The 24,977-nt window shown below is 37.9% G+C and overlaps 1 protein-coding gene across 7 annotated transcripts in view; it reads left to right on the top strand.

Annotated features, from left to right (window-relative positions):
* LOC108971038 (Ca(2+)/calmodulin-responsive adenylate cyclase) overlaps positions 1-24,569 on the top strand; it is a 131,527-nt gene extending 106,958 nt beyond the window's left edge. The window contains exons 8-25 of one of the 7 annotated variants that reach the window (XM_018936811.1): positions 202-313; positions 483-610; positions 686-989; positions 1,131-1,361; positions 3,518-3,523; positions 5,780-5,914; positions 9,628-10,092; positions 10,203-10,378; positions 10,489-10,599; positions 13,028-13,268; positions 14,118-14,279; positions 15,796-15,880; positions 15,948-16,082; positions 16,164-16,338; positions 16,401-17,550; positions 20,716-22,001; positions 22,063-22,754; positions 23,458-24,569. In XM_018936811.1, the coding sequence (XP_018792356.1) occupies positions 202-313; positions 483-610; positions 686-989; positions 1,131-1,361; positions 3,518-3,523; positions 5,780-5,914; positions 9,628-10,092; positions 10,203-10,378; positions 10,489-10,599; positions 13,028-13,268; positions 14,118-14,279; positions 15,796-15,880; positions 15,948-16,082; positions 16,164-16,338; positions 16,401-17,550; positions 20,716-22,001; positions 22,063-22,754; positions 23,458-23,750 (5,887 nt within the window). In that variant the 3' untranslated portion in view covers positions 23,751-24,569. Of the gene's footprint in view, positions 1-201; positions 314-482; positions 611-685; positions 990-1,130; positions 1,362-3,517; positions 3,524-5,779; positions 5,915-9,624; positions 10,093-10,202; positions 10,379-10,488; positions 10,600-13,027; positions 13,269-14,117; positions 14,280-15,795; positions 15,881-15,947; positions 16,083-16,163; positions 16,339-16,400; positions 17,551-20,715; positions 22,002-22,062; positions 22,755-23,457 lie in introns of all 7 variants that reach the window. The other 6 variants (XM_018936812.1, XM_018936815.1, XM_018936818.1 and 3 more) reach the window with 6 other exon arrangements.
* Positions 24,570-24,977: the final 408 nt, after the last annotated feature.

Raw genomic sequence — 24,977 nt, 5'->3', positions numbered from 1 at the left:
AACAATTTCATATAGTGACGTATACCTCTGGAAAATATTTTTTTTTTTAATAATAAACCTACTTCACATCCTGATAAGAGAACGTAGCATTACCATCACACTTTTCCGTTTTACTAATTTTATTAAGAAACAGTAAAACTGATAACTAACAAATAATAATACTCAAAAGGAGTTAATTAATTAATAAATTCTGGTTTTCAGTATTCTCTTTGCTGACATTGTCGGTTTTACGGTGCTATCCTCGCAATGCAGTGCGCAGGAGTTGGTGAGACTGTTGAATGAGCTCTTCGGACGATTCGATCAGCTGGCGCATGTAAGTGAAAAAATAACTATACTATTCTTCTTGAAATATTATTTATTAACAAATGATCTTCTTCAAAACATAAATATTATTTAAATAGTATTTATTAATAAATATCCTCTCGCATATAAATGCTCCTCTCCTCTTTTGCATATATTATAACCTCTCCTCTTTCCTGAAGGACAACCATTGCTTGCGCATTAAAATTCTCGGCGATTGCTATTACTGTGTGTCGGGTTTGCCCGAACCGCGCAAAGATCACGCCAAATGCACCGTGGAAATGGGTCTGGATATGATCGACGCCATTGCGTAAGTTGCTAACTTTAAGCCTTTAGCATAAACTTCTGTCATACTAACTTGTATTTCGTTTTTGCCAACTCGCAGCACCGTGGTGGAGGCCACCGATGTGATATTGAATATGCGTGTGGGCATACACACGGGTCGCGTGCTGTGCGGCGTGCTGGGTCTGCGTAAATGGCAGTTCGATGTGTGGTCCAATGATGTGACATTGGCCAATCATATGGAATCTGGCGGCGAACCCGGTCGTGTGCATGTCACACGCGCCACACTCGACGCTCTCTCGGGTGAATATGAAGTCGAAGCTGGGCATGGTGATCAGCGTTCTTCATATTTGCGTGATCACGGCGTGGATACATACTTCATAGTGCCACCACCGCACCGACGAAAGGTGTGTAGCTTTATAGTTTTTGTTATTTTCATTTCGTTTTCAATATTTTCACACATGTACATACTTTTGTGCGGAGTCGTGGCTCACTTACTCACACGTTTCGTTGTTTTTTTTTCCGTTTTCGTTTCACTTTTGTTGCAGCCATTAATGCTAAACACGCTTGGTGTACGCTCGGCCATTGGTAGTCGTCGTAAATTGTCATTTCGTAATGTCTCAAATGTTGTCATGCAGCTATTGCATACGATCAAATTCTCGGAGCCGGTACCGTTCTCCAACATCGCCACCGGGTCGTTCCCCTCGTCGGGCGGCAGTGGCACAGGAGCGCGCGGCAGCACGGCCGAAGGCGCCGGCGGTGATAAAAGCACGCGAAAGGTAAGTGAGAGTTTTGACTGCAACCGAAATTTTCATTTCAATAACTTTACTTTGAATCCCGCTGTAAAATATTGATTTATTGTATATAAACTTATTTTTTAAAGGAAAGTCATAAATCCGTTATTATTATTATTATTTAAAATGTAAATTTTAATCAATTAATTATAGAGAACTTATTTTTTTGTGAAAATATATATTTTCATTAAATATTACGAATGTTTAATGATTTCAACAATTTGAACTAGTATTAATTGAATTAAGTGCCCCCACTCGTTTAGCTAAAGGTGTAAAGTTACTTTTTGCATGAAGTGCTGACTCCTAACCGCTTAGCTTTTTATTGTTGATTTAACTGTACTCAAAGAAATTGGCTAACAATTGCAGACAGTGTTGAAAGTACTCGATTATTAACGTAACTTTTTTAGTTTTTCGTTTTTATTTTTACCTATATCACTGCTTCGATCTCACACCACCCCACTCCAACGTCAGACCACACTAAAATTATATTCCACAACTTCAATAGTTTACATGATGGAGCATATAAGGCGAGCGCATTTTTAAATATGTTGTACAACACACTTGTGTGTGAATTTTGAGAAATTTAGAGTCTAATTATTCTAATTGTAACGTTTACAGTATAATTGTTTACAATTTAATGACTTACTATAATTAAGCAAATAATTGTTCAATCTGTCTTGAGTTCACAATACTTGATCTGAAACTCCCCATGCTAACCAGAAAAATATTTTTTATGAAGGGCAAAAAGATAACGGTGGATATACAAACCATTTTCGAAAATACTACTGTGGGCAAAAAATAGTAAGATTTTTTAATTTAAGTTAAAGGTTTGAGTTTGAAGAAGTTCCAATAAATTTTGTATGCGAAATCAAATTTCTGGTGCCGAAACGTTGAGAATGTAGGAAAAGGCATTCAGTGATATCTATTTTTCGCAAACAAGTGTTTTTGATTGTACCAATTATTCAAAGAGGAATATCAACTGATGGTCGATAGAATAAACTAATTGGTGCTTGAGAATCGACAGTTAACAGTGAGAAAACCATTTTGAAAGATCATTTGAGCCTCGGCTATTCTTAAAAGGAGGCCGGAGTTATGGGCCGACAACTTTTGGTTTTTGTACCACGATAGGACACAGTCGCATACAGCATTGATTCCTCGTGATTTAGCTCCGTATGACTCAGGATATTCAACAAATTTAAACGACCGCTTTGAGTCAATTGAAGACATTAACTGTGAATGGCTACGGCTATTTCGGAAATTGCCTTTAACAACTGCTTCGAGGATTGGAAAATACTTCGGCGCAGGTGTATTAGGGCCAAGTAGAATTACTTTGAGAGGGACGATAAATGAAATCTAGAATTATGAACAAAGTCTTACTAATTTTTGCTCATATTAGTAAGATGGCCGTGAAGACGTTGTAGATGAGGAGAGCCTCGGACGTCCCAGCTCATCAACAACCAACGAGAAGTGAAAGTAATTGTATGATGTATGATCACCGAATCAGAATCAGAGAAGAAGATTGGCTCATGCCATGGCATTTTTTTTGATTTTTTTTTTTTTGTTTTTTCAATTTAACAAACGAAAATAGCCAAGCTCATAAAACCACGTCGACCTTGGCACCTGCTACAGACAAAGTAGGCAGTGAAAACAGCTGAAAAATGTACCGTACTTCAGGAGCATTATTTTAAAAAAATTTATGTTGATTCGAAACATTTAATAAAATAATTTTCTGGAATACTTCAAATTTGTGAGTTAGAACTTAAAATTGATAGAGCAACGTCAAGAAAACAGCTGTTTTAACTATACCTTTCGGAGGATTATTAGCAAGGTGATTTGAAGTGAGCTCTGTATTAGGGATGAATATCATTCCAATCTTCTATTAACAGAGTTCCCAATGTTTTTCAATGGATTATCCTTATAAAATTCCCCTTTTAAATCAAACAATTCCCCTTATGCAACAATCTAATAAATTTTCCAATAACCAATGCGCTTACTCAGTATGCCACACCCTGTATTAACTTATTGAAATTGTGCTAATGTTTCACACTAAGATTTTTGTTATTAAAAACTGCTTATTGCTTTCTGTTTATAGTTTTTTGTGTGTATTTTAGTTTTAATTTTTTTTTCATTTTTATTTTCAGGATGCGGTAAGTGTGTTGCTCCTAGTCGTAGCTCTCTTAGATTGTAGCTAATTTACAATAGTTTATCTAATGCATTACATGTAATCAATATTGTAATGTAATTTATATGTATTTTGTAACTGTGTGTGTAGTAGTAAAACCAAAAACAAAGTGTTATAACAACAAAGTGTCTAACAAATTCAGTTGAGTGGGTCCCAATCTGGTTTATTTGTACGAAATTCGAAATTCAAAATTATTGAAAAAAGAAATCGTTGTTGCTTAATCTCTCTCTTCATTTTATTTGCATACAACTCATTGGTCTCATTATTGATGAAGTTAATAGTTTGTTAAGTTAAATAATATAGATGTATTAAACAAATATATGTGGAAGTGTGTTATTGTTGTAATAAAATTACTAAAATCAAATTACTTACAATATTATAACGGGATATACTTAGAGTTTTAAGTTAAACGTATTTTTTTGGGAAATACATTGTTTGTATTATGCATTGTAAAAGTTCGTTTTGCAAACAAAGGTTAAGTTAGGTTAGTCTGGTGCAATGAGTCACGCACAGACCAGTTTTGGTTCTTTGCAATACCAAATAGAGTTCATTTACTAGGTCCATGAGAAGTAGTCATCATTAATGATGCCGGCGTTTGACTCGAATTTTAACATACCCACTATCGATACTGCCTCCAGTGTATCAGACCGTGGGGACCCCAGATGCTTACAGCGTAGTCTTGCCAGTGCGGGACAAGTGCACAAGAGTTGCTCCATTGTTACCTTGGTGCCTTGCTCTAGACATTTTATGCAGTCTTCTCGATCTGACATCCCCATTCTGCGGGCATGTCTTTTGCAGTTTTGCACCCAGGTAGCTCGTTCCATCGGGTTTTGATTTCCTTTGCTATGCTTCTGTCCAAATCATCGTATACACAATGCATGGGCTTCCCAATATGGATCATTTCGATAGTATAGCTACCCGAATTAAACCGACCCTTTCTCTTATTTTAGCCTTCCTCAACACACAATAGAGTTGTGAATCACGCTTGAAAGATCTCTGAAAATAATGATCAGAAAATATAATCATTTCGACAAAGTCATAGTATGCACCAAATGCCTTCTGTGAAAAAGACACCATTTGTTCATCATTCTCATATTGATTCACCCCGGACCTTACTAACGTGCGGTTAGGGTGAGTTAAGAAATGTCTAACCTCGTTATTAATAGCATCGATTCCTTTGTAATAAGAAAGCAATTGTAAAGCTGATGAACTGGCAATAATGTGCATTGTCCTATCGGTATCCAAGCTTGAGAATCGTACCTTGGTTGAGAATCTTACCAAACACCATCTTAGTCTTAGTCGTAGTATTTAAGAGAGAGCAAAACAGACATCGATTACATCATACTGCTTTAGAGAAGGTATTGGTAAAAGTTGAGTTCTCTCACCGAAGTTGGTCCTTGAGCTCTACGACGCCATAGTAAAGTTCTTTATGTTCTTGGAGTCTATATGTGGTGAAGGGCTCTGGAAAAGACCATACGTGCAAAGAAACTCGAGAGCGTACAACGTATGGCGCTCATTAACTCGTACTTTATGCCATCTTACGCATAATGCCCGCAGACATTGTCGAAAAGTGCCGGACTCGGAGCTCGGAAATCCGAGTCTGCTCCTTCTATACCCATTTACCGGCGCAAGAGTTGTGGGTGAAAAGAAGCCGTTGGGGGAGAGGGGTAACAAGCTTGCACTAGATAGCAGGGTAGTTCAGTACATGCGCTGTCGCAAAATCCTTGTGTCTCACAACAAAAAAATAAGACAAAAACTATATGAATATGAACCGAACATATTTTTCATAAACCTTTTAAGTGAAGCTAGTCAAAGAGCTGTTAACGCTGATTTTAGAAGTAAAGCTTGAAACAAAAAATCAGCATTCATTGTAGTTATTAGAATAAATATTAGAAAATAGCAGTAGAGTATAGTTTAACGTTTGTTTAATAGAAATTATCATTAGAAAAGTACAATATATTGTTTGCTATCATAAAACTAGTAAAAAGTAATTAGACATAAGTATCATGTAATAGCAAACTTAGTCATAAGTAATTATTTTAGTTACTAGTATGGCCTTAATCCAAATGATTATGTATATTATATGTAATATATGTATATTTTGTTATTTTTTTCTCCCTTCTTTTACCTTAAATATTTTCGATCACTTTCCGTTTGAAACTCGTATATGTATGTATTATCTTTATGTTCTTTTATATTGCATTTCTTTATTTTCCTCTAGGTTATACGACTACAAAAAATTTTACACGCCCCCACACCACCCGGTGGCGGTGTGACTATCTCAGTAGGAACTACTCCTAACTCCACATCGAATACGATTAGTCGCATTCACAGACTCAATCAAAATAAGAATAAAGTGAGAATGATAAACCTACATTTGTATGCAATATTTGCACACTGACGTTCGTTCGCTCATGTGTTACCATTAATTATTACGTTACGTCAAACTACACGTATTTTCCTATGAACACATAATCGTACCATTTTTAGAAAGCATAAAAGTAAACTTACATAACGAGCTGTTACCATACCGTTACATACCGTTTAATTTCATTGCGTTACGTTGCGTTTTTTGATCCTACGCTATATTTACATTACGTTGCGTTACGTTACATTGCGTTCATACGTTGCATACGAATGGGTTAAGCATCCTTATAATTATAATTAAGTTACGTTTAACTAAATTTCGTTCAATTTATTTTGTTCACTAATTTCTGTGGTTTTATTTTTCGAATTTTTTCTTGAATGATTCAAATTTTATTAAATTTTACATATTTTTTAATTATAGCTAATTAGCAATTATTTACTTAGCTTTCCACTTACATTTAGTCACTAGTGTTTATTGAAGAAATTCGGCCCAAGATTTGTAAACTGACCCTGTAAATAAACTAATACTTTTTACTAAAATGAATTGTTTTGAAATTTGGCGCCAAAATTGTTTCGCCTCTTTATCGATGTTACCTCTCAGCGACTGCTTTTTCCATGCATGACATTTTCGGCTTACATTTTCAAATGTCCAGTCTTACTGCTAAGTGTGGCATAACCAATTGTCTYCTGCGTTATTTACATACGTACATACATACATAAGTGTTTTTCAATTTTGTTATTTTCGTATTCTTACTGTTCATATTTACTTACCACAATTTTAGGGACCGAAAATAAATAAAACGTAATAATTAACATATATCTATTCGTAACTTCCATTGCTTTGAATTATGGCTTAAATTACTATAATATCGGCCAATGTAAATGAAATGCATTATTACCAATAGCTTTTACCATCATTATATAGTCCTTTGGGATCAACCACATAATTTTATACCCTCAACTGAGTATATTAAGTTTTCCAGTAAGTTTACAATATCCAGAAAGATACTTCGGAGATCCTAAACATATACTATATGTATATAAATGATCGGCATAATGAGATGAGTCGATTTCGCTCTATCCGTATGTCTGCGAAGTAGCCTCTCAAATTTTGAGAAATGGATCTGAAATTTTTCACTCGTTCTTCTCGTCATTTGTCGGAACCGCCGGTATCGAAACACTATAGTATATAGCTGTCAAACAAGCTGAACAATCGGAATCAAGTGCTGGTATGGAAAATTTGCTCATTTGAGGAGACATCTTCACAACTTTTGGTCTGGATTACTGTCTAACATAAAAGTGTAATCTCTGAAGATTAGTGATCAGATCTTCAGAGCATATGTCTGACATACAAACTGAACGATCGCAATCAAGTTCAAGGGCGAACAACCTGTATCCATTATTTTCTATGTTTAGCTGGTACCAGGATAGGTAAAATTTCCTATAACTAACTACAAAGTTATAGGCAGGAGGGTGACTTATGAACCAGGCAGTGGAAATGCTGACTATTTATTTAATGACCATTAACCTTGCATCTTTTCTCCATAAAAACCGCAATTTTTTGGTATTACCATATTGAATCCGTAAGCAGAAACCACAGAAACTTCAAATTTAATGCGGAATGTTTATTATCTTTCGAAAAAATATTTTTTTGAAGAAAATCAAATCTTGGCCGCGGCTACGTCTCAGATAGTCCATCGGTTGATTCCAATTTTCGATGACTGGTTCGAGCATTTCGACTGGTAACTCGCGAAGTAAAGACTTCAGACTTTACATATCTCACGATCGTGATGGTCAATCGACCGACCCAAAATGTGAAAATATCTGATCACCGAAGTGTACTCTCAATAAATGAGTTCATTGGTTCGATGTGTAGGAAGTGGTCCCGCCTTGTTGAAACCAAATGTCGCCGAGATCACGAGCTTCAATTCATACTACATCTAATAATGGTTGTGTGAGCTAACGAGCGCCATTGTTGGTTACGTTCTCCCTGGCATCATTTTCGAAGAATTATGAACCGATGATTCTGCCGACCCACAAACCGCACCGAACCGTTATTTTTTCTGGATGAAATGGCAACTCTTGAACCTCTTCCATTGCTTTTCGTTCCAAATGCGGCAATTTTGCTGGTCTAGATACCCATTGAACCGTAAATAGGCCTCATCCCTGAAAAAGTTTTGCCTCGAAAACGTCGGATTTTCTTAGTATTTTTCAGAGCCATATAGCGAAGCTATGACGCTTGGGATGGTCGAGCGGCTTCTGTTCTTGTACAATCTGTTTTTTGCACGCTTTCAATTTAAGATCTCGACGTAAAATGCGTCAAATCATACGTCAGTCGGAGATACTGCAAACGGCGTCGAATCGACTCTCCACGGTCTTCGTGTACACGCTCAGCTACGGCTGCCATTACTTGTACAGCATGCTAAACGTGGTCTATTCGGTCGAATATTACTCAAAAATGCATGCGGTCTCAAGATAGTAGGCTCAGTAGGGCGTTTATTTTAGCCATAAGTTGATCGAAGCGCGCACAATATGTACATTCTTAACAGAACGTGAAATTTCGTAATAAAGTTGAACGATTTGCAAACGTTGTTTAGGTTTAAATCTTTGCTATAATGAAATGCCAAATAACACGAAACAAAAATAACATGACAACTTGACATGACTCACGCAGGGTCTGTCAAAAAAAAGGCTATGGGAAAAGTACCTCTACTTGGATCACCCGTTATACGTTTTTTTTATCAGTTGCGTCGATTGCGAGCAGAAATCTTTATCATAAACAGAACGGTTCTCTGGTGTGCTGGCACGTTCATATTAAACAAAGCATAAAATGATGGTAATGACTAACATTTCTTCATTTCTACAAATTTCGGTCCCTTCATACTGGCATGTAATTTTTACGTTCTTCATAATTGAATTGTATATACATACATACATATGTACTCATATGATCATGTAAGATGGAGACTAATAGAACTATATGTAGTAGCTTAAATCTTCAAAAAATTATTTTTTATCCACATTGTAGTTATATAGTTTGGTTCCACAAAAATCCGCTAAAAGCTATTCAAAAGATCTGTCTTTACATAGCCATGCTCATACTTACGTATGTATGTATTTATGAATTTGTATGTGCGTATATACATTAAATATGGTTTTCATGTTGGGTTTTCAGCTTCTTTGGGTGCAAGCTCTTCAAAAGTTCAATGACTTATCTCTTTTTTTTTAATATGCATATTTGAAATACTGATAAGCTTTCAGCTTTTAAAGAACTTCACCCGATATCCACAATTAACTTACTCTAAGCCTAACCATTCATATTTACACATACACGTCTATATTTATATTTAATAACTGTATTAATGTATTTTGTACTGCAAAACTGCAACTAATTTTACTTTTTTTTCTTCCATGTGTCTTGCCATGTTTGGTACTCTCTTTTTCTCTTTTTTATCTCTTTTTCGCTCTCTCGCACCAAATACATACACAAAACCCCTCGTTGGCATACCCGTTGTGTACCGTTCCGTGCGTGCAAAACCAAACTGTTATGTAATCGTACCAACACATCAAACAAAAATTTAATGAAAATCTTACATCCAAAAAACCAAAAAAAAATCAAAAACATTACTTGCATCAAAACACTACACACAACCTTGAAAACACCAACCGTCCGTTTACACAAAAAAAAAAAAAACAAAGCAGTCCAAAGTGACGGACAAATTTAAGCGTCCCTTCCGCAAGCGGCACTCCTCCATGCACTATCAACCGACCAATCGCGTCAATCGCTTCCTCTCACAGGCGATAAATGCACGTTCCGTCGATTGCGATAAATCCGAGCATGTGGATCGCATTACTCTGCGTTTTCGTGAGAGTGACAAAGAGCGCGAGTACCGTAAAGATTTCGATTTGGGTTTCACCACCGCCATGGGTTGCTCGCTATTGCTACTGATTCTCGGCGCAGCACTGCAGGTGTCGGCCTTACCACGTACACTCATCCTCTTGCTACTCTTCTTGACCGCTTTTGTGTGGATCAGCGCCATACTGATGCTATTGTTGGCGGTGCGCCTCAAGTGGATTGTCTGGGACTTGGCGCGTAGTTTCACGCTTCGCTTGGCCATTACAATATTCACTATAGTGCTGATCTATTCGGTGGGTCAGGTGAATGTGGTAAGTGTGGGCAGAAAACCGAATCATCTAATGATTTCTTAAATATTACTTTATTATTTATTTCTCTGCATGCTTCTATTTTTCTTTAATCATTTATGATTTATTATTAGTTCACTTGCGTCATGGATCATCCCTGTGCTAGTAACGTCACAACTCATGCACCAACATTTGAGGAGGACCTGCTCATGTTTGCTCACCATAATGAGGCGCATCGAAAATGCTCGCTGCCACAGTATGTTTCACTTTCGGCGACCTTTGCATTTTTGTCAGTTTCAGTATTCTTGCGGTGAGTTTAAAGATCTGCACTAAGTTTTCTAAAATCTACTTGTGGCATATAAATATTTATTTCACTAATTTTTCTCAAAATACATATGATTACTATTGTCTCATTTGCAGTTTGCCAATAATTTTCAAATCCCTCCTAATACTACTTATGGGTACCATTTATGGACTTTTTATCGAGATGTCGCATATAAATATTTTCGATTGCTATGACAGTAGAGTCAAGTAAGTATATTCATTACATATTTTATTTTTAGATTTTAGACAAGTATTTGCATCTGGAAAGTATGCACTAAAAATGGGTATAGACTGTAATAATATTTTTCGCAGCTGCAAAGTAGGAATTTCCTCCTCTTACTCCCTCCTCCTCCTCCTCCAGTTTTACATCTGCTTTGTGAATGCCCAGCTCCATCATAAACCCAACATAAAATATTCGGAATCCTTCAGGTATCATATCCTTGATAGGCTCTCTACTAAAAGCATAACGGATAGAAGTAGTTTCATTGAGAGGACCAAAAGGGTTTGAAAGCAACGATGAAACGGGATAACAAGATCTAAAAGGTCTTACGATAGCATCGCGATATTTGGTTATTAAGTAAAGTTAACGTCAAAATGTTCGAAAATTCTGTATCTGCCGTGACGGCATTCTAAAAAGGCCACATATTGAATTTGGGACCACTCTTTTCTGAGAAACCAACCTTATTCCATTTGCTTCCAAAATTTCAGAAAAAATAGTCTAACGAAATCAAATCTCATGATCAGCAGACCCTAGTAGTAGTTTTGAAAAAATATAGAAGCCGTACCTAGCTTGTTCACACATTTTTTAACCCTTCTTCTAGTCTAAATATTTGCATGGTAAGTTTGACAGATATCGTTCTAGGAAACAGTGTTCCTCAAAAAATATTCTATATAACTTAGGCATATGTATATCGTCCAATTTTATACGTATATATTATATGATATAGCCTATATATCCTAGTATGCATAAAAATGGAAATAACAATCTGAAACAATGATATATTAAGTTTGCCATGAAGTTTGTAAAAGTTAAAAAGAATTTTCGGATACCCTTTTGTCTTGTCATCGTTCAGTACCAGCTTCGCTTCTTTGTTTAACCTGGAGAAAGCAGAAATAGCGGAGCGTTTGTTGATATCAATAGTAGTTGTACACTGTTGAATAAGATTGTACCTTCTCTATTCAACTCTGAATATCGAATTATTTTCGTATCGAACAACTCAGAGAGGTCCTTCTCGATCCTGATGGAGCTTTTGGTATTGCTCAATGTCAAATTATACAGCCGTATTAATTTGCGGAGATATCAAATTTAGATCGTGCTGTCAGAAACAGGTTTAAAATTGACAAAACGATCCCCTTTGTAGATTTTACAAGCCTAAAGCCACACAGATTAGGTCCAATCAGTTTCTTGACGCCGGGCTTTAATCTTTCACACATGCGATGTTTATCCCACGAGGCTTATCCCACGGTAGTTGGCGCAGATTGTGGTTTCACCATTTTTATGGATTGGGCAGAGCATACTTAAATTCCAATCGTTGGGCATGGTTTCGTCCGACCATATTTTACAAAGAAGTTGATCCTCCTTATTAGTTCTTCGCCGCCGTGTTTGAATAGCGCGGCCAGCAATCCATCGGCCGCCGCCGCTTTGTTATTCTTCAGACGTGTAATTTCTATTCGAACTTCTTCATGGTTGAACAACGGAAAGTCTGCTCCATCGTCATTGATTGAGGAATCGGGTTCGCCTAACCCTGCCATTCAGCAGACTGGAGAAGTGTTCGATCCTCGATTTCATTATGCTGTGGGCATCAGTCACAAAATCATCCCTGAGGATTCTATAATAGGCTGGAGCCATGTATAGAAGTTCATGCAAGTGATGAAAGTTCTCTGAGCGCCATTCACTTGGAAGTAACCAGAAACGATTCTTTCGAGCTAAAGTAAGAAGGCGATTCATCCCAGGGTTGTGCGCTGGGTTTGGGACCCGCCATGTGAGAAACTATTCGCAATAACAAGGTCGAAGACCCCTACCAACTAATAACAGTGTGACGATATAAGTTGGTTTAGCCATATCCGTCCATCTGTTCGTAAGTATGTATATATAAGAACCAGTATCTCAGTACTTGAGATATCGACCAAAAATTTTACACGCCACATTTTCTCGCCAAGATGTAGTTCATTTGTGAGCACCACTAATTTCGAACCACTATAAGAATTGCTGACATATAAACTGAATTATCGGAATCAAGTTCTTGTATGGAAGTTTTTTCATTTGACCATAGATTTTCGCGTAATTTGAAATGGATTTTTCTCCAAAGCAATTATACACTATCCGAAGAAATTGTACAGAACGGACTACTATAGCATATAGCTGCCATATAAATTTCAAAATCAATAAATCGATCAAAATAAAGATAAAGATCTTTTTCCACTGCTTAATGTTATAAAAAATGCACCTCTGAAGGATATTATAACTAACTTCTTTGTAGCCGAAGTTAACGTTTTTCTTGTTTAGTTTACTTTTATCTATTTATATGCAGTAGTTTATAGTTTTCGATACTTCATAGTTAATATAAATATTTTTCGCTGTGATTACAAATTCCATTTATTTTATTTTATTTTTATTTATTTTTTGCCTTCACAGCTCATCCATTCCGCTTCATTTAATCTCATTGGCGCGCATAATAATTTTCATGATTGCCATATTGGTGCATGGACGTTTGGTTGAGTGGACGGCACGTTTAGATTTCCTCTGGCAGTTGCAGGCGTCACAGGAGAAGAAGGAAATGGATGTTTTACAGGAATCAAATAAACGGATCTTACATAATTTGCTGCCAGCTCATGTGGCTGCACATTTTCTCGATAATCAATTTCGCAGTAATATGGTAAATAGTAATGCATATGTTGATTGTTGCTTTATACATACTCACACCCTCATACATACACATTGTACGTTTATTTATGTAAGTACCTATGTGCATGCCTCACCTGTGTCACCACTTTTCATTTGGAGAAACCGAGACAATTTCTTTTCAGTACTCACTTTTTGAAACGAGCAAAATTCCAAGCGTCTTCAGTGAGCTATGGGCAACTTTGCACACAGACACGAGCACACACACACACACTTGCCAACACCTTAGCTCAGTAGAATTGAGCTTTGATCCTTAAACTACACGTTCTGTGGTCTTTATGCAACCGGAAGTTGGCGAAGTCACACTTTTAACGCAAATTTATGCACACGTATGCACGTGTGCACTTTTCACGTGTGATGAATACACAAACATATAGTATTTCTTGCCTTAAAACACACATGTTCCAAACTTTCAATTAAAATCCACTTTTGTTTCATTTTTATATATACACATATAGTACATACATACGTATATATATGTATTCACATGTACTTATGTATTTTTAACGACTTTTGCAATTCGTTGTTTTTTTTTTTTTTGTAATGTGCCTCCAGACACCGCCGTTATTTGTACTCGTAATTTTTGTCCTTTTTTGGCATAGTCCTTTCTTTCGTTTTTCCTTTTCGGTTGCCAGTAATGTTTCGCCGATTTTCGGAAGTTTGTGTTGTTGTGTCGTTCTGCCCGCTTGTCGAAATTGTTGCGACAGAGAGGGTAATCAAAAAATGCTTAAGTGTGTTGCCAACCCTCTTAACCCCTGATATTTTTAATCATTCATTGTCTTTGCCGATTGTTGTTGGTTTCTTTCGTGGCTTAACACTATAGGTCAATCCCTCACAGGAACTCTATCATCAAAGTTATGCCAAAGTGGGTGTCATATTCGCATCGGTGCCGAACTTTCACGAGTTCTACACAGAGATGGATGGTTCAGATCAGGGTTTGGAATGCTTGCGCTTGCTTAATGAAATAATTGCGGATTTCGATGAGGTGAGTAAAAATAGTAATATGAGTGTATTTGGTAACTGGATCTTAGTGTGTTTCTTATAAAAATAATGTTATTTACTTTAAATCGTATTATTTTTACCAAACAAAATCAAATAGAATTTAATTATACCATCCGATCAAAAATGACCCAGACTGCCTATAAACAACATTTTCACATATTTAAATATAAACGGCTATTTCTCTGGCTTTTTCTCGCTTCCACGCTGTACCGAACATAACACTCGCTCCCACAAAATACATTGCGTCACTAACTGGACGAATGTGTACAGACTTGACCTTATTATTGCTGTCGATGGCGTTAAAATTCCGACTGGCAATAACCCTAAGATTTTATGTTTGACATTCAACAGTCTGTGCTCCTTCTACTACTCATTCGAGCACGATTATTGCCAAAGTACAGACCCGCAACAAAATCCTCAAGTCGCTAGCCGGCAACACATGGAAAAAAGACAAGGAAACATTGTTGGCAACATATAAGGCAATTGGCCGGTCGGCCGTTAACTACGCCGTCGCCTGGATGTAGTGAAACGCAGAAGAGGACAGACATGTCAAAACACTGCATTCCGGACTACAAGAGGATGTCTCCTGATGTCTCCCATCGAACGCCTGCACAGTGATGCACATATGCTCCCATCTAAGAAGCATAATGAACTCCTCTCCAAGCAGTTTCTGCTGGAGTGCATTCGCAAAAATTATCCCTGCAGTCACCTTTTTGTAGCGGAGTTGCCGCTTAGGAACATCAAGAGGTCTTTCCTGACGTACGTCAACGACATAAAGCAATGCACCGACCTGACTTCGGACGCAACAAACGTCTGACTCACAATGACCGCCACTCCTTCACCGACTCCCTCTCAGTGAATGGCGTACTAGGAGTCAAACCACCACCCATTGCAAACGAAGAGTTCGAGTTGTCGCGAGAATGTAGAGTACTTATCCAGAATCGTCCCTGACATATCCATGACCTCTTTGCATGGCCTGCTATCCCTACATACCTGATACCCCTCTCCCTATGTTTCGACACCGTCGAAATAGCACGTTTCCTGGGCCTACCGTAAGATGACCTCGATGTCAACTAGACAGGGGACTAGGGGACTAGGTAATCCATTACCACAACAACATCAAGATATTTGTATATGAGCAAAAAGCAATGAAATCTTTTCGTAATATATTTTCTCGTCACAGTATAGGAACCCAATATAGGAAAAATTCGATTTGCTTTGTCATCGAGCTTTCTACCAACGGAAGTACAAAGTTAGGTACATACTCATATGTATATCACAGTCTACCCCAGAGAGGTTTTAGCCAAGTCTCAACTTTTCCAAGAGCATCAAAGATTATAGATTAGTTAAATTTTTTACTAAACGCATTATTAAATTTATCAGTAGGTATATATTGCATGAGGTTAAGGACATATCTTTGACACTACTCAATAATGAGTAAATAAAAAATATATTTTTTAATAAAATGTTCTTTTCATCTCTTTATTATCTGCTTGCAGCTTCTGAAAGAAGATCGCTTTCATGGCATCGATAAAATAAAAACGGTCGGTAGTACCTACATGGCAGTTGTGGGACTTATACCAGGTGAGCATTAAAGCACGCACATTTTTACCGTTATATTAATAAAATTAATTCCATTTTTTTTTCTCAGAATACCGCATCAACGCCAATGATCCGAACTCAGTGCGTCGGCACATGACCGCTTTGGTCGAGTATGTGAAGGCTATGCGGCTCTCTTTGCAAGAAATCAACAGTCATTCGTACAACAACTTTATGTTGCGAGTTGGTGAGTAGAAACACAGCTATTGTAATTAAAGTCGGTCAAAATTATTTTCACTTCATTTGCCTTTCTTCTCTTAACCGTTAGGCATTAATATTGGCCCCGTTGTTGCCGGTGTGATTGGGGCGCGCAAGCCACAATATGATATTTGGGGTAATACCGTTAACGTCGCCAGCCGCATGGACTCCACCGGCATACCAGGCTACACGCAGGTGACGCAGGAGGTCGTGGATAGTCTGCAGGGTTCACATTTCGAATTTCGGTAAGTTAAATATTCTCTCTTGCTTACATAATTTTAATAATCGCCACTCCACCACCACACAGCTGCCGTGGCACGATCAAGGTGAAGGGTAAAGGCGACATGGTCACCTACTTCCTGAGTGACTCCTCGAATAACGGTCTCAATGGTGAGGTGCGCAATGCAATGATAGGCAATCGGGCCATCACACAAAATGGCAACGGTTACACAGCACAACAACAACAACAACAACAACAGCAGCAGACGCAATCAAATGGTTTGCATGCACATCCACCGGAATACTACCAGAAACAGTCACAATTCCAGGATAACAGTTATCAGCTGAACATGAACAGTGAGACGTACAACATAAAGAAAGATAATTATGGCTACAACAACATGGATACCAGTCAAGTATTAATGAAGACCTCACCGAATGCGTTGCATGAGGAACAGCAACAGCTGCTCATGCACCAGCAACAGCAACAGCAAGTCGCACAGCAACAACCGCAACCGTATCAGCATCACTTGGCGCAACAACAACAACAGCGTTTGAATAGTAAACTACAAAAACAACCGAATTTCATCGCCAACGGTGGACTGCCCAACATACGGGAGAATGGACATAACGGCGAACACAATGGCAGCATCGGTAGCGGTAGCAACGGTGTTGGCGCTTACTCCTACAATGGCTACCAACAAGCACAACAGCAGCAACAGCAGCAACAGCAGCAGCAGTACAACAATAATTATGCGCATCATCAGCGTTCGCATTCATCCAGCTCGATGGGTGGCGTCGGTGTTATGGGCGTACTCACAATGACCGCATCATCTTCCCCCGCCCTACCCACACAACAGCAAGTGCAAATGCCAGTACCAGTTCCAGTGCCAGTACCAGTACCAGCACAAGCCAATCCCTCAATGGTAATGTTGCGCGAACAATTTAATATCATTGAAAATCCCGGTGGTAATCGGCTTGAGTACATTAACCATGACCCCTACGCACAAGTGGAGAACTATAACAATTTATTTGCTAATGGTGTTGGTGTTGGTGGCGGTAGCGGTGGTGGTGTTGTAAGCGTTGGTGGTAGGCGTGAAACGCATGCCGCACGCAACTACCATCATTTGCATCACAATCAACAGCATTCATCGTCGTACAGCACGAATAGTAATTGTAATAATTATAATAATTGCCGTGAGAGTGAACCATTGTTGCATGCCGCACCAGTTGCCAAGGTGAGTGAATATGAGTATACATGGAATGAGGAGATACTCTTATGATCATCACTGCAATCCCTCTCATCCACCGATGTTTGATTTAACTAAATACATTTGGTGGTTTGGTGGGATTCGCTTTATAGCCCCAAGCACGTGTGTGTGTGTGTTCAACCCAAAACTAAGTCGCAATTTAAATATGTGGCAAGGAAATAAATATCCCCTTTTTTAGTTTTGGTTGAGATACATTTTTAGGTTAATTTTTAACTAATAGGATCTAACATTTTATGCATCCACCGAGAGTTAGGTTAGTTCTGAGCTGTAAAATGATCCCGTTGGATTATTTTTCAATTGTAAAATTAATTTTTTGTAAGCCTATTAAAAAAATAGTTTTTGAAGTATTTAAACTAGATCTCATAATAAGTTACAGTACCGTTTCTACAACAAAATACTTCTCCCGTTTGCTTAATAAATCACTTGGTGAAGATCTGTGAGCAAAGAATAGTAAGACTTTTTCATAATTTTAAAATTCTACAGGTATTTCCTCCTCCTCAATGCCATCCTCCTTGACAAAAATAAACTAGCGGCAACGCTTTTTCCTATCCTCGAAACCGTTGTTAAAGTCAATATCCGAATAGCCGTAGCGGTGAGACGTTTAATGTTTTCAATTGACTCAAAATGGTTCCCCCGGAGCCGTCTTTTAAATTTGCTGAAGAAGTCACTCGAAGCTAAATCAAGCGAATACGATGGTTGTGGCACGATATTGGTTAAAAATTGGCAAAAAGCTCTCGAAGAATCAATGCAGCATGTAACTAAAAAACTAAGAGTTGTCGGCTCATAATTCTGACCTCGAATGATTATTTTGATGTAACTTTTGGCACAGTAGTCACTGAAAGTCATACCAACCTAGAAACAAAATATTTCCGAGAATTTCCACGTCTTACTATTTTTTTCCCATAGTGATTTATTATTGCAACACAAATATTGCTTATTGAGGTAGTTTCCTTAGCGTCTTTCTGGACATATTCCAACTATTCTTTCGAAATCAAAATTCCGAATATTCTATACAACAATAAATTTCAACTATGGGGTTCCTGTAGGGTCTTATTGGTCTTAATACAAGAATTTTTCCGAAAACTATAACTTTCCAAATACCTTTTATTAAGGTTATCAATTTCTTGTACTATATTTACTAAAAATCATAATTGTTTCCAATTTTTGGAGGCCACTCGCATAAACCTATATTTAAATCAATGGCAATTTTTTTTTTACTTTCAAGGAATAAAAGTATTTCGTCTACACTTAAAGAAGTCCATACCTTTCTTTACAGTTAGCCAAGCCCACAACCTTTTTTATATATAATATTAAAGATATATGACCATTTTACTTACACTTAGCTAAGTCCACAACCATTTTTTACAATTTTGAGTCAATGAGCTTTTGATTTACACTGGAAAGTTAAAGTATGTGATTGGCATCCCAACTAATCATAATAATGCTTTCTTAACTGAAATTCCGGTGCTTAATAAGCACTGCCAAATATGGTTAAGAAATTACATAATATACATTTCCTCGGGTAAAAAGAGCCTTTTTCAACAATTTTTTCTCATATAAATTATTGTTACAAATTGTTACAAACATACTACAAAGAAATTTTGAAATTTTTGGAAAGAAATGTTTTAAAATTTACGCCATTTCCTGTGACCCCTCGAAAAAGATACGCCCACAACTCGCTACAAGATCATCTGAAGCGAAAAATACGTTTTTATTTAAAACCTTAACTTTGGCAGACATTTTTACAAAAAAATTAAACTTCAGTGAAAATTTCACGACATTCTTTTTTCAAATAGTTGTATTTAAAAAAATCCTTCGTCTTTAAGAACCGACTTCAAAAACACAGTTTCGAGAAAAACGAGTTTAAAGACAGCGCACTTAGCCCAGGTAGCCTCAAGAAACTATTACTCGTATCAACTTGAACACTTTAAGACAATATTCTAAAATATATAATATAAAAAAAAATTATGTTTTGAAACCCAAAAACCCATGTAACCCCTTAACTAATGTTTAATTGAAATTATTATTTTTCTAATCAAAAACTGGAATTTCAATTAATTTCGAAAATTTTCGGGATCTCAAAATTGCTGTTTTCAAATACCGTAATCTGGATAGTCATAAAGTTAACAACAAATTTAATCTTAACTTCGGAATAGTAACTGAAATGGTTAGCCCTTTTTATGGTCTTGATTATAGTATTTTTGAGTCACGAAATCGCGACAATCACAAAGTTAGCATAACCACAATTTTAACTGTAACTTTGGAATAGTAAATCATGGAGCTTGAGCGTTTTTGAAACATTCTAATTTTGGAAGAGTTATTCATGGCGCTTGAGAGCTTTTGAAATCCAAAATTCCAATAGACAACCTCTATTTCTATTTTAATTCTAGCTTTGTAAGAGAAATTTAAAAAAATTTTAAAACATTTACAGAATCCCAGTTTTAGTATTTTTGAATCTGAAAATCCCGATAATCGAACAAACGTAATTTGAGAAATTTGAAGCACACTGCTTTCAGAAGTGAGAAGTGCTCAAGTCTTATCCGCCACATTCCTTTTACTATTGCGACTTTTCGTATATACCCCCATCCTTGCCACTTTACACACATAAATGTACATATTTTTATATCTATGTGGATGATTTTTGGACCAGTTGATGTTGCCTTTAAACTAACATTTGAGACTAACAAAAATCAGCTGTGTTTTTTCCTATTGAAGAGTACCTTATATATGTATTTGTGTATATCCTGCGAGCTTTTTACTCATTCATTTCTAATGTGAACCATTTAATTGTGTTATCTCTTTGCATGTATTCGTAAACGACATTGTACACGCACACACATGATTCCAAAAACAAAAAAATAAACATACATACGCAAAACAATGAAATACCCGCCGTGTTCCAACTCGCTCACCATAAATGTGCCATCCAAACGAACGACCGACCGGCCGATCATCCGCCCGCCTGCTTGTCGTGCATTCATTTCACCAAAAATCCAACATTTTTTCCACACACACACACACAACACAAAACGCATTCACACATTTACGGTTAATGGGTAACAACATGTTGTTGCTGAATTCATGGTTGCTGGGCTTACGCATTGCGTTGACGTGAACTAACATAAAATACAGATAATGCCAATGCAACAGCATCCACAAGCATATCCACCTAAATATGAGCCACCACGGTACATGTGTCCTAATACTATAATGCTACAGCAGCAACAACATTTACAGCAACAGCTGCAATTGCAACATCACCATCATCATCAGCAGCAATTGCATCAACAATATCCACTATACTCGCAACACCCACAACCGCCATTACCAATTCCACCACCCAAACCCTCAAATCTAACTGCATCCTCATTAGCCACAGCCTCAGTGTCAGCCTCAGCCTCAGCCTTAGGCTCAGCATCATCATTGAAACAGAATACACCTCTCATACGCACTACCTATATGAAGCCCCTGCCGAAATTGCCGACCGAGATCGATGAAAGCCGTGAGATGTCTTCCACCGATGATCTCAGTTCACGCCCACATTCGCCATCGATGAGTTCCTCAGACGAAAGCTACTCGAAAACGACCGAAGGCGAAGCTGACGAAGATTCACCACGCATCACGGCATTGAGCAAACACAATCATCTTCAACAGCAGCAGCAACAGCAACAACGTAATGGCGCCAATCCACTACAATGGCTATACCCATGCGACATACAAGTGGATCCCACGTCACCGGTGGTGGATATGTCGAATCTAAAAGATTTCGAAGTGAGCTCCACAACAGAGAGCCAAGGTCAACAGACGAATACCACACACAACAAAGGCGACTCCTGCAATAGTTTTGAGTATCAAGATCGCGTATTACTCGCTGCCAATAAGAAAGCGACCAGCAATGGTGGCAGCAGTAACGGCTGTGGCGGTGGCAATGGCGGTGGTTCGACATCGGCTAGCAATTCGGCGAAATCGCCATTCGAGAGGGAACTGCAAAGACTTTTGAATGAATCAACACGTGCACGCGCACTGGCCGCCGCTACCTCATCGTCGGGCGGCAATATAACATCCGCCTCGAACTCCAACAGCAATCCAGAGGGCAATACGACAAGCAATAGCAGCAGTCGCAACAATATCGAATTAAGCTATTCGGCGAGCAACAGTAAATTGAGCTCCACTAACGGTTTAGCAATCGGCGGTAGCGGCAGTAATGGCAATCTCAGCGGCAGCAATTCAATGAGTGGCAACAATAACCAAAAATCGTTGAACACAACGATCTTGGATGAACTGACTTCGCCAACAACGGGACGTCAGCCGTCGAAAATACCAATCAGTACGAGTTTCATGATTGCCAAGCACCCTGTCGGACTGGAGGCCATCAAGGAGATCACGCGTAACAAAAATCCTTCAGAATCTAGCCAAATGTACGTGCCTCCAGTCTAACAGTACTCTATATACTAAATGTATTTTCTTATTACTTTCCAGGCAAACTTCCGATACAGAATCCTGTGAGATTTTGCACGACAACTGCAATCGGCTAAATTTGAATATTTTGGATGCAGTCAACAACCAGTCGTCCACCTCAACGGGCACCAATTGTCGCGATTCGTTGCCACCGCAGCAGCAGTCCAAAGATCACAATCATCGACATCGCCAGCGTCCACGCTCCAAAGATTTCGATCAGAGTCGTGAGAGTCTCGACCAGCTGGCAGGCGGTGGTGAACCGCCGCAGCAGCAACAACAGCGGCATGTGCGTCATCACCATCATCACCACCACCATCACCATCAGCGACCGCGTGTTAATCACCAGACAGCGTTGAGTAACGACACCGAACGCGACGACACCGAAGACAATTTAGCCGATGAGGAGTTCGAGGATGATGAGGTGGGGCATGATGTGCGGAAGAAACGTTTGGCTCAAGTGCCAATGGAGCAGCAGCATGTCAATAATATTGGTGGCGTTGTCAGTTGTTACGAAGATGATGAGAACGAACATGTACTTGACGGTCACGGTGACTATGGTGACGATATGGATGAGGAGCGCCATATGGAAATGAATGTGATAAACGATGAACTGAAATATGGTGCGGGGCATCATAATCACCAGTCGATGGACTCAAATCCTTTGGAAAGTCAATCGGAATGGTCGGATGACGATTGCCGTGAAGAGGCTACAGGTAAGAATATGGTAGAATTGTGAAAGACTGTATATTAGTCAAACTTGTAAATATAAAATTAAAAGTATGGATACATAATTTCTTCCACTTAAAACTGTATACTAGAAGCCTAAAAGTTTTAAATATTTTGGCAGCCATTTTAAGTTTTGACGTAAACCGCTCGAGACGGTCTGTCACTGTTGACTGCGAAAATTTTTAAAGATACCAAAAAAGCTTTTACTCTTAATCCACACCGCCATTCGGAAAGCCAATTAAGATCCTTCCCTCGATCAATTCTTATTTCTCTCTTATAAAAAAGTTTTAGATACACCAAAGACTCGAAAAACCTTTTAAGTTTAATCCACTCCGTCATTGGAAAAGAAAGTTAAGATCGTTTCCTTTAAAAGTTCTCATTTTTCTCCCTCTCCTCACGATCCCTATCGTTTGATTCTATAATTCATACATGAGACTGGCTCAGTCCAAAATGGGTTTCCACTTTTTTTGATATTTCATTAAAGGATTAAAATTCTCAAATTCAGAACTTTCCTCTCAAGTATTATATATAAAGGGCAACCTCTGGACTCTGGTTTCTACCCAGCTAGAGAATGAGAGTGTTCCAGTTTTTGTTTTGATATGTTCTTTTTTTCCTCCAGCTCGTTATTCTATCCACACACACTTGAATGAAATCTTCATACATTCTTCAATATTCTTCTTTCCCTCGCAGGTGGCGCCGAGTCCACGGGCTATATAACCGATGAACCGGGCCTAGAAAATATATCATTACTTAACGAAGCCGGTCTTACAGACGCCGAAGGCGCCCTATCCGATGTCAATTCACTTTACAATGCGCCCGATGTGGACGACACTTCGGTATCGAGTCGTGCCAGCTCACGACTACTTAGCTTAGATTCGTTAAGTGGGCTTTACGATTGCGATTTGGACTCCAAGCATGAAATGGCTATCGTTAATGTTTCGCACAAAATCACGAGTAAATTTGGGCCACAACAACAAAGTTAATCGCAAAAACACGAATGATGAGTGCTTAGCTATGGTGAAAATGTGAGAACGGAAACAAACTCCAATTAAAATACATATATACGTGCATACAAACTACGGCATACATACATGCCTACAAACGAGCATATAAGATAAGAGATAAAAGAGAGCTAGAAATGGTGTCTATTATTTTTCGGTGAATATACTGTAGCCCTTCCCCCCAATATGTATGTATGTATGTATGTATGTGTGTAACTAAATAAGTATTTAATGGTTGTAGGCATATACACAGTGGACTTAGAAAGCATAAGATTTCTTAAGGATGATATAATACAAGCATACAAGTAAAATGTACAGTTAAGATATTGATAGATTGATTGAAGAATTGGTGCCTCCGACACGGTTATTATAGCGATAGCGATATACATACATACAAACCACAACTCAGCTGATATGTAGGAATGATGGTAGCACAACACAAAAAAATGTTGAATTTCAAACATTGATGATGATCATGCATAAGACAGGCTAGAGATACTTACACAAACGTAGCGAGATCGGTATGTGAAAGCTCTGTAGACTTTCTTTGTTAATCTACAAATAGCATGTAAGCGTAAAATAAGCTATAACTGTATGTATATTTATTTAGAGATATATGTATGTATGTATATGTAAAATAAAATCGTTGCGTAAACGCACTTAAGAACTAATGCTTTAAGAAAAAGAAGAAGAAAAAGCGGTAAAACAAGAATCAGACATAAATCCAGTGCTAGTTTTGGGGATACAGAGTTTAGCCAGACTTCAAATCGTTTAGACAGCATGTATACCTTCAGTCGTAAAGTCGGCTAACTGCATTGGTGGACGTCATGCACAGTTATCTGTCATTAAGATGATTCAAATATACATATATGTATATTTATATGTATTTCAGTGAAGCAAATATAAGTTTCGAAAATCAATTATTACCTTAAATGCCTGCGGGCATGTGTAAAGTCCCCTTGTCTTTCTCTATCTCTCTGTGTTAGTCACACACACAGTTGAGTGTGAATTGCTGAACTACTTAAACTATAATGTGTATACTTAAATAAGCTAAATTTATGAATATGCACAGTTTAAAATGCATGCATGTGTAATTATGTACAATTTATTATATGTATTAATTGTGTTTTTAAAAGTGATCAAGGTGAGAGTATGTTAGTTTTTAGTTTGTTTTATTGAATTTTCTTGTCTAACTTTTTGTTAATTTTT

This window comes from Bactrocera latifrons, unplaced genomic scaffold (assembly GCF_001853355.1).
Source record: "Bactrocera latifrons isolate USDA-ARS-PBARC rearing strain unplaced genomic scaffold, ASM185335v1 scaffold_32, whole genome shotgun sequence".
In the NCBI taxonomy this organism is placed as follows: domain Eukaryota; kingdom Metazoa; phylum Arthropoda; class Insecta; order Diptera; family Tephritidae; genus Bactrocera; species Bactrocera latifrons.
This window is presented reverse-complemented; position numbering and strand designations above follow the sequence as displayed.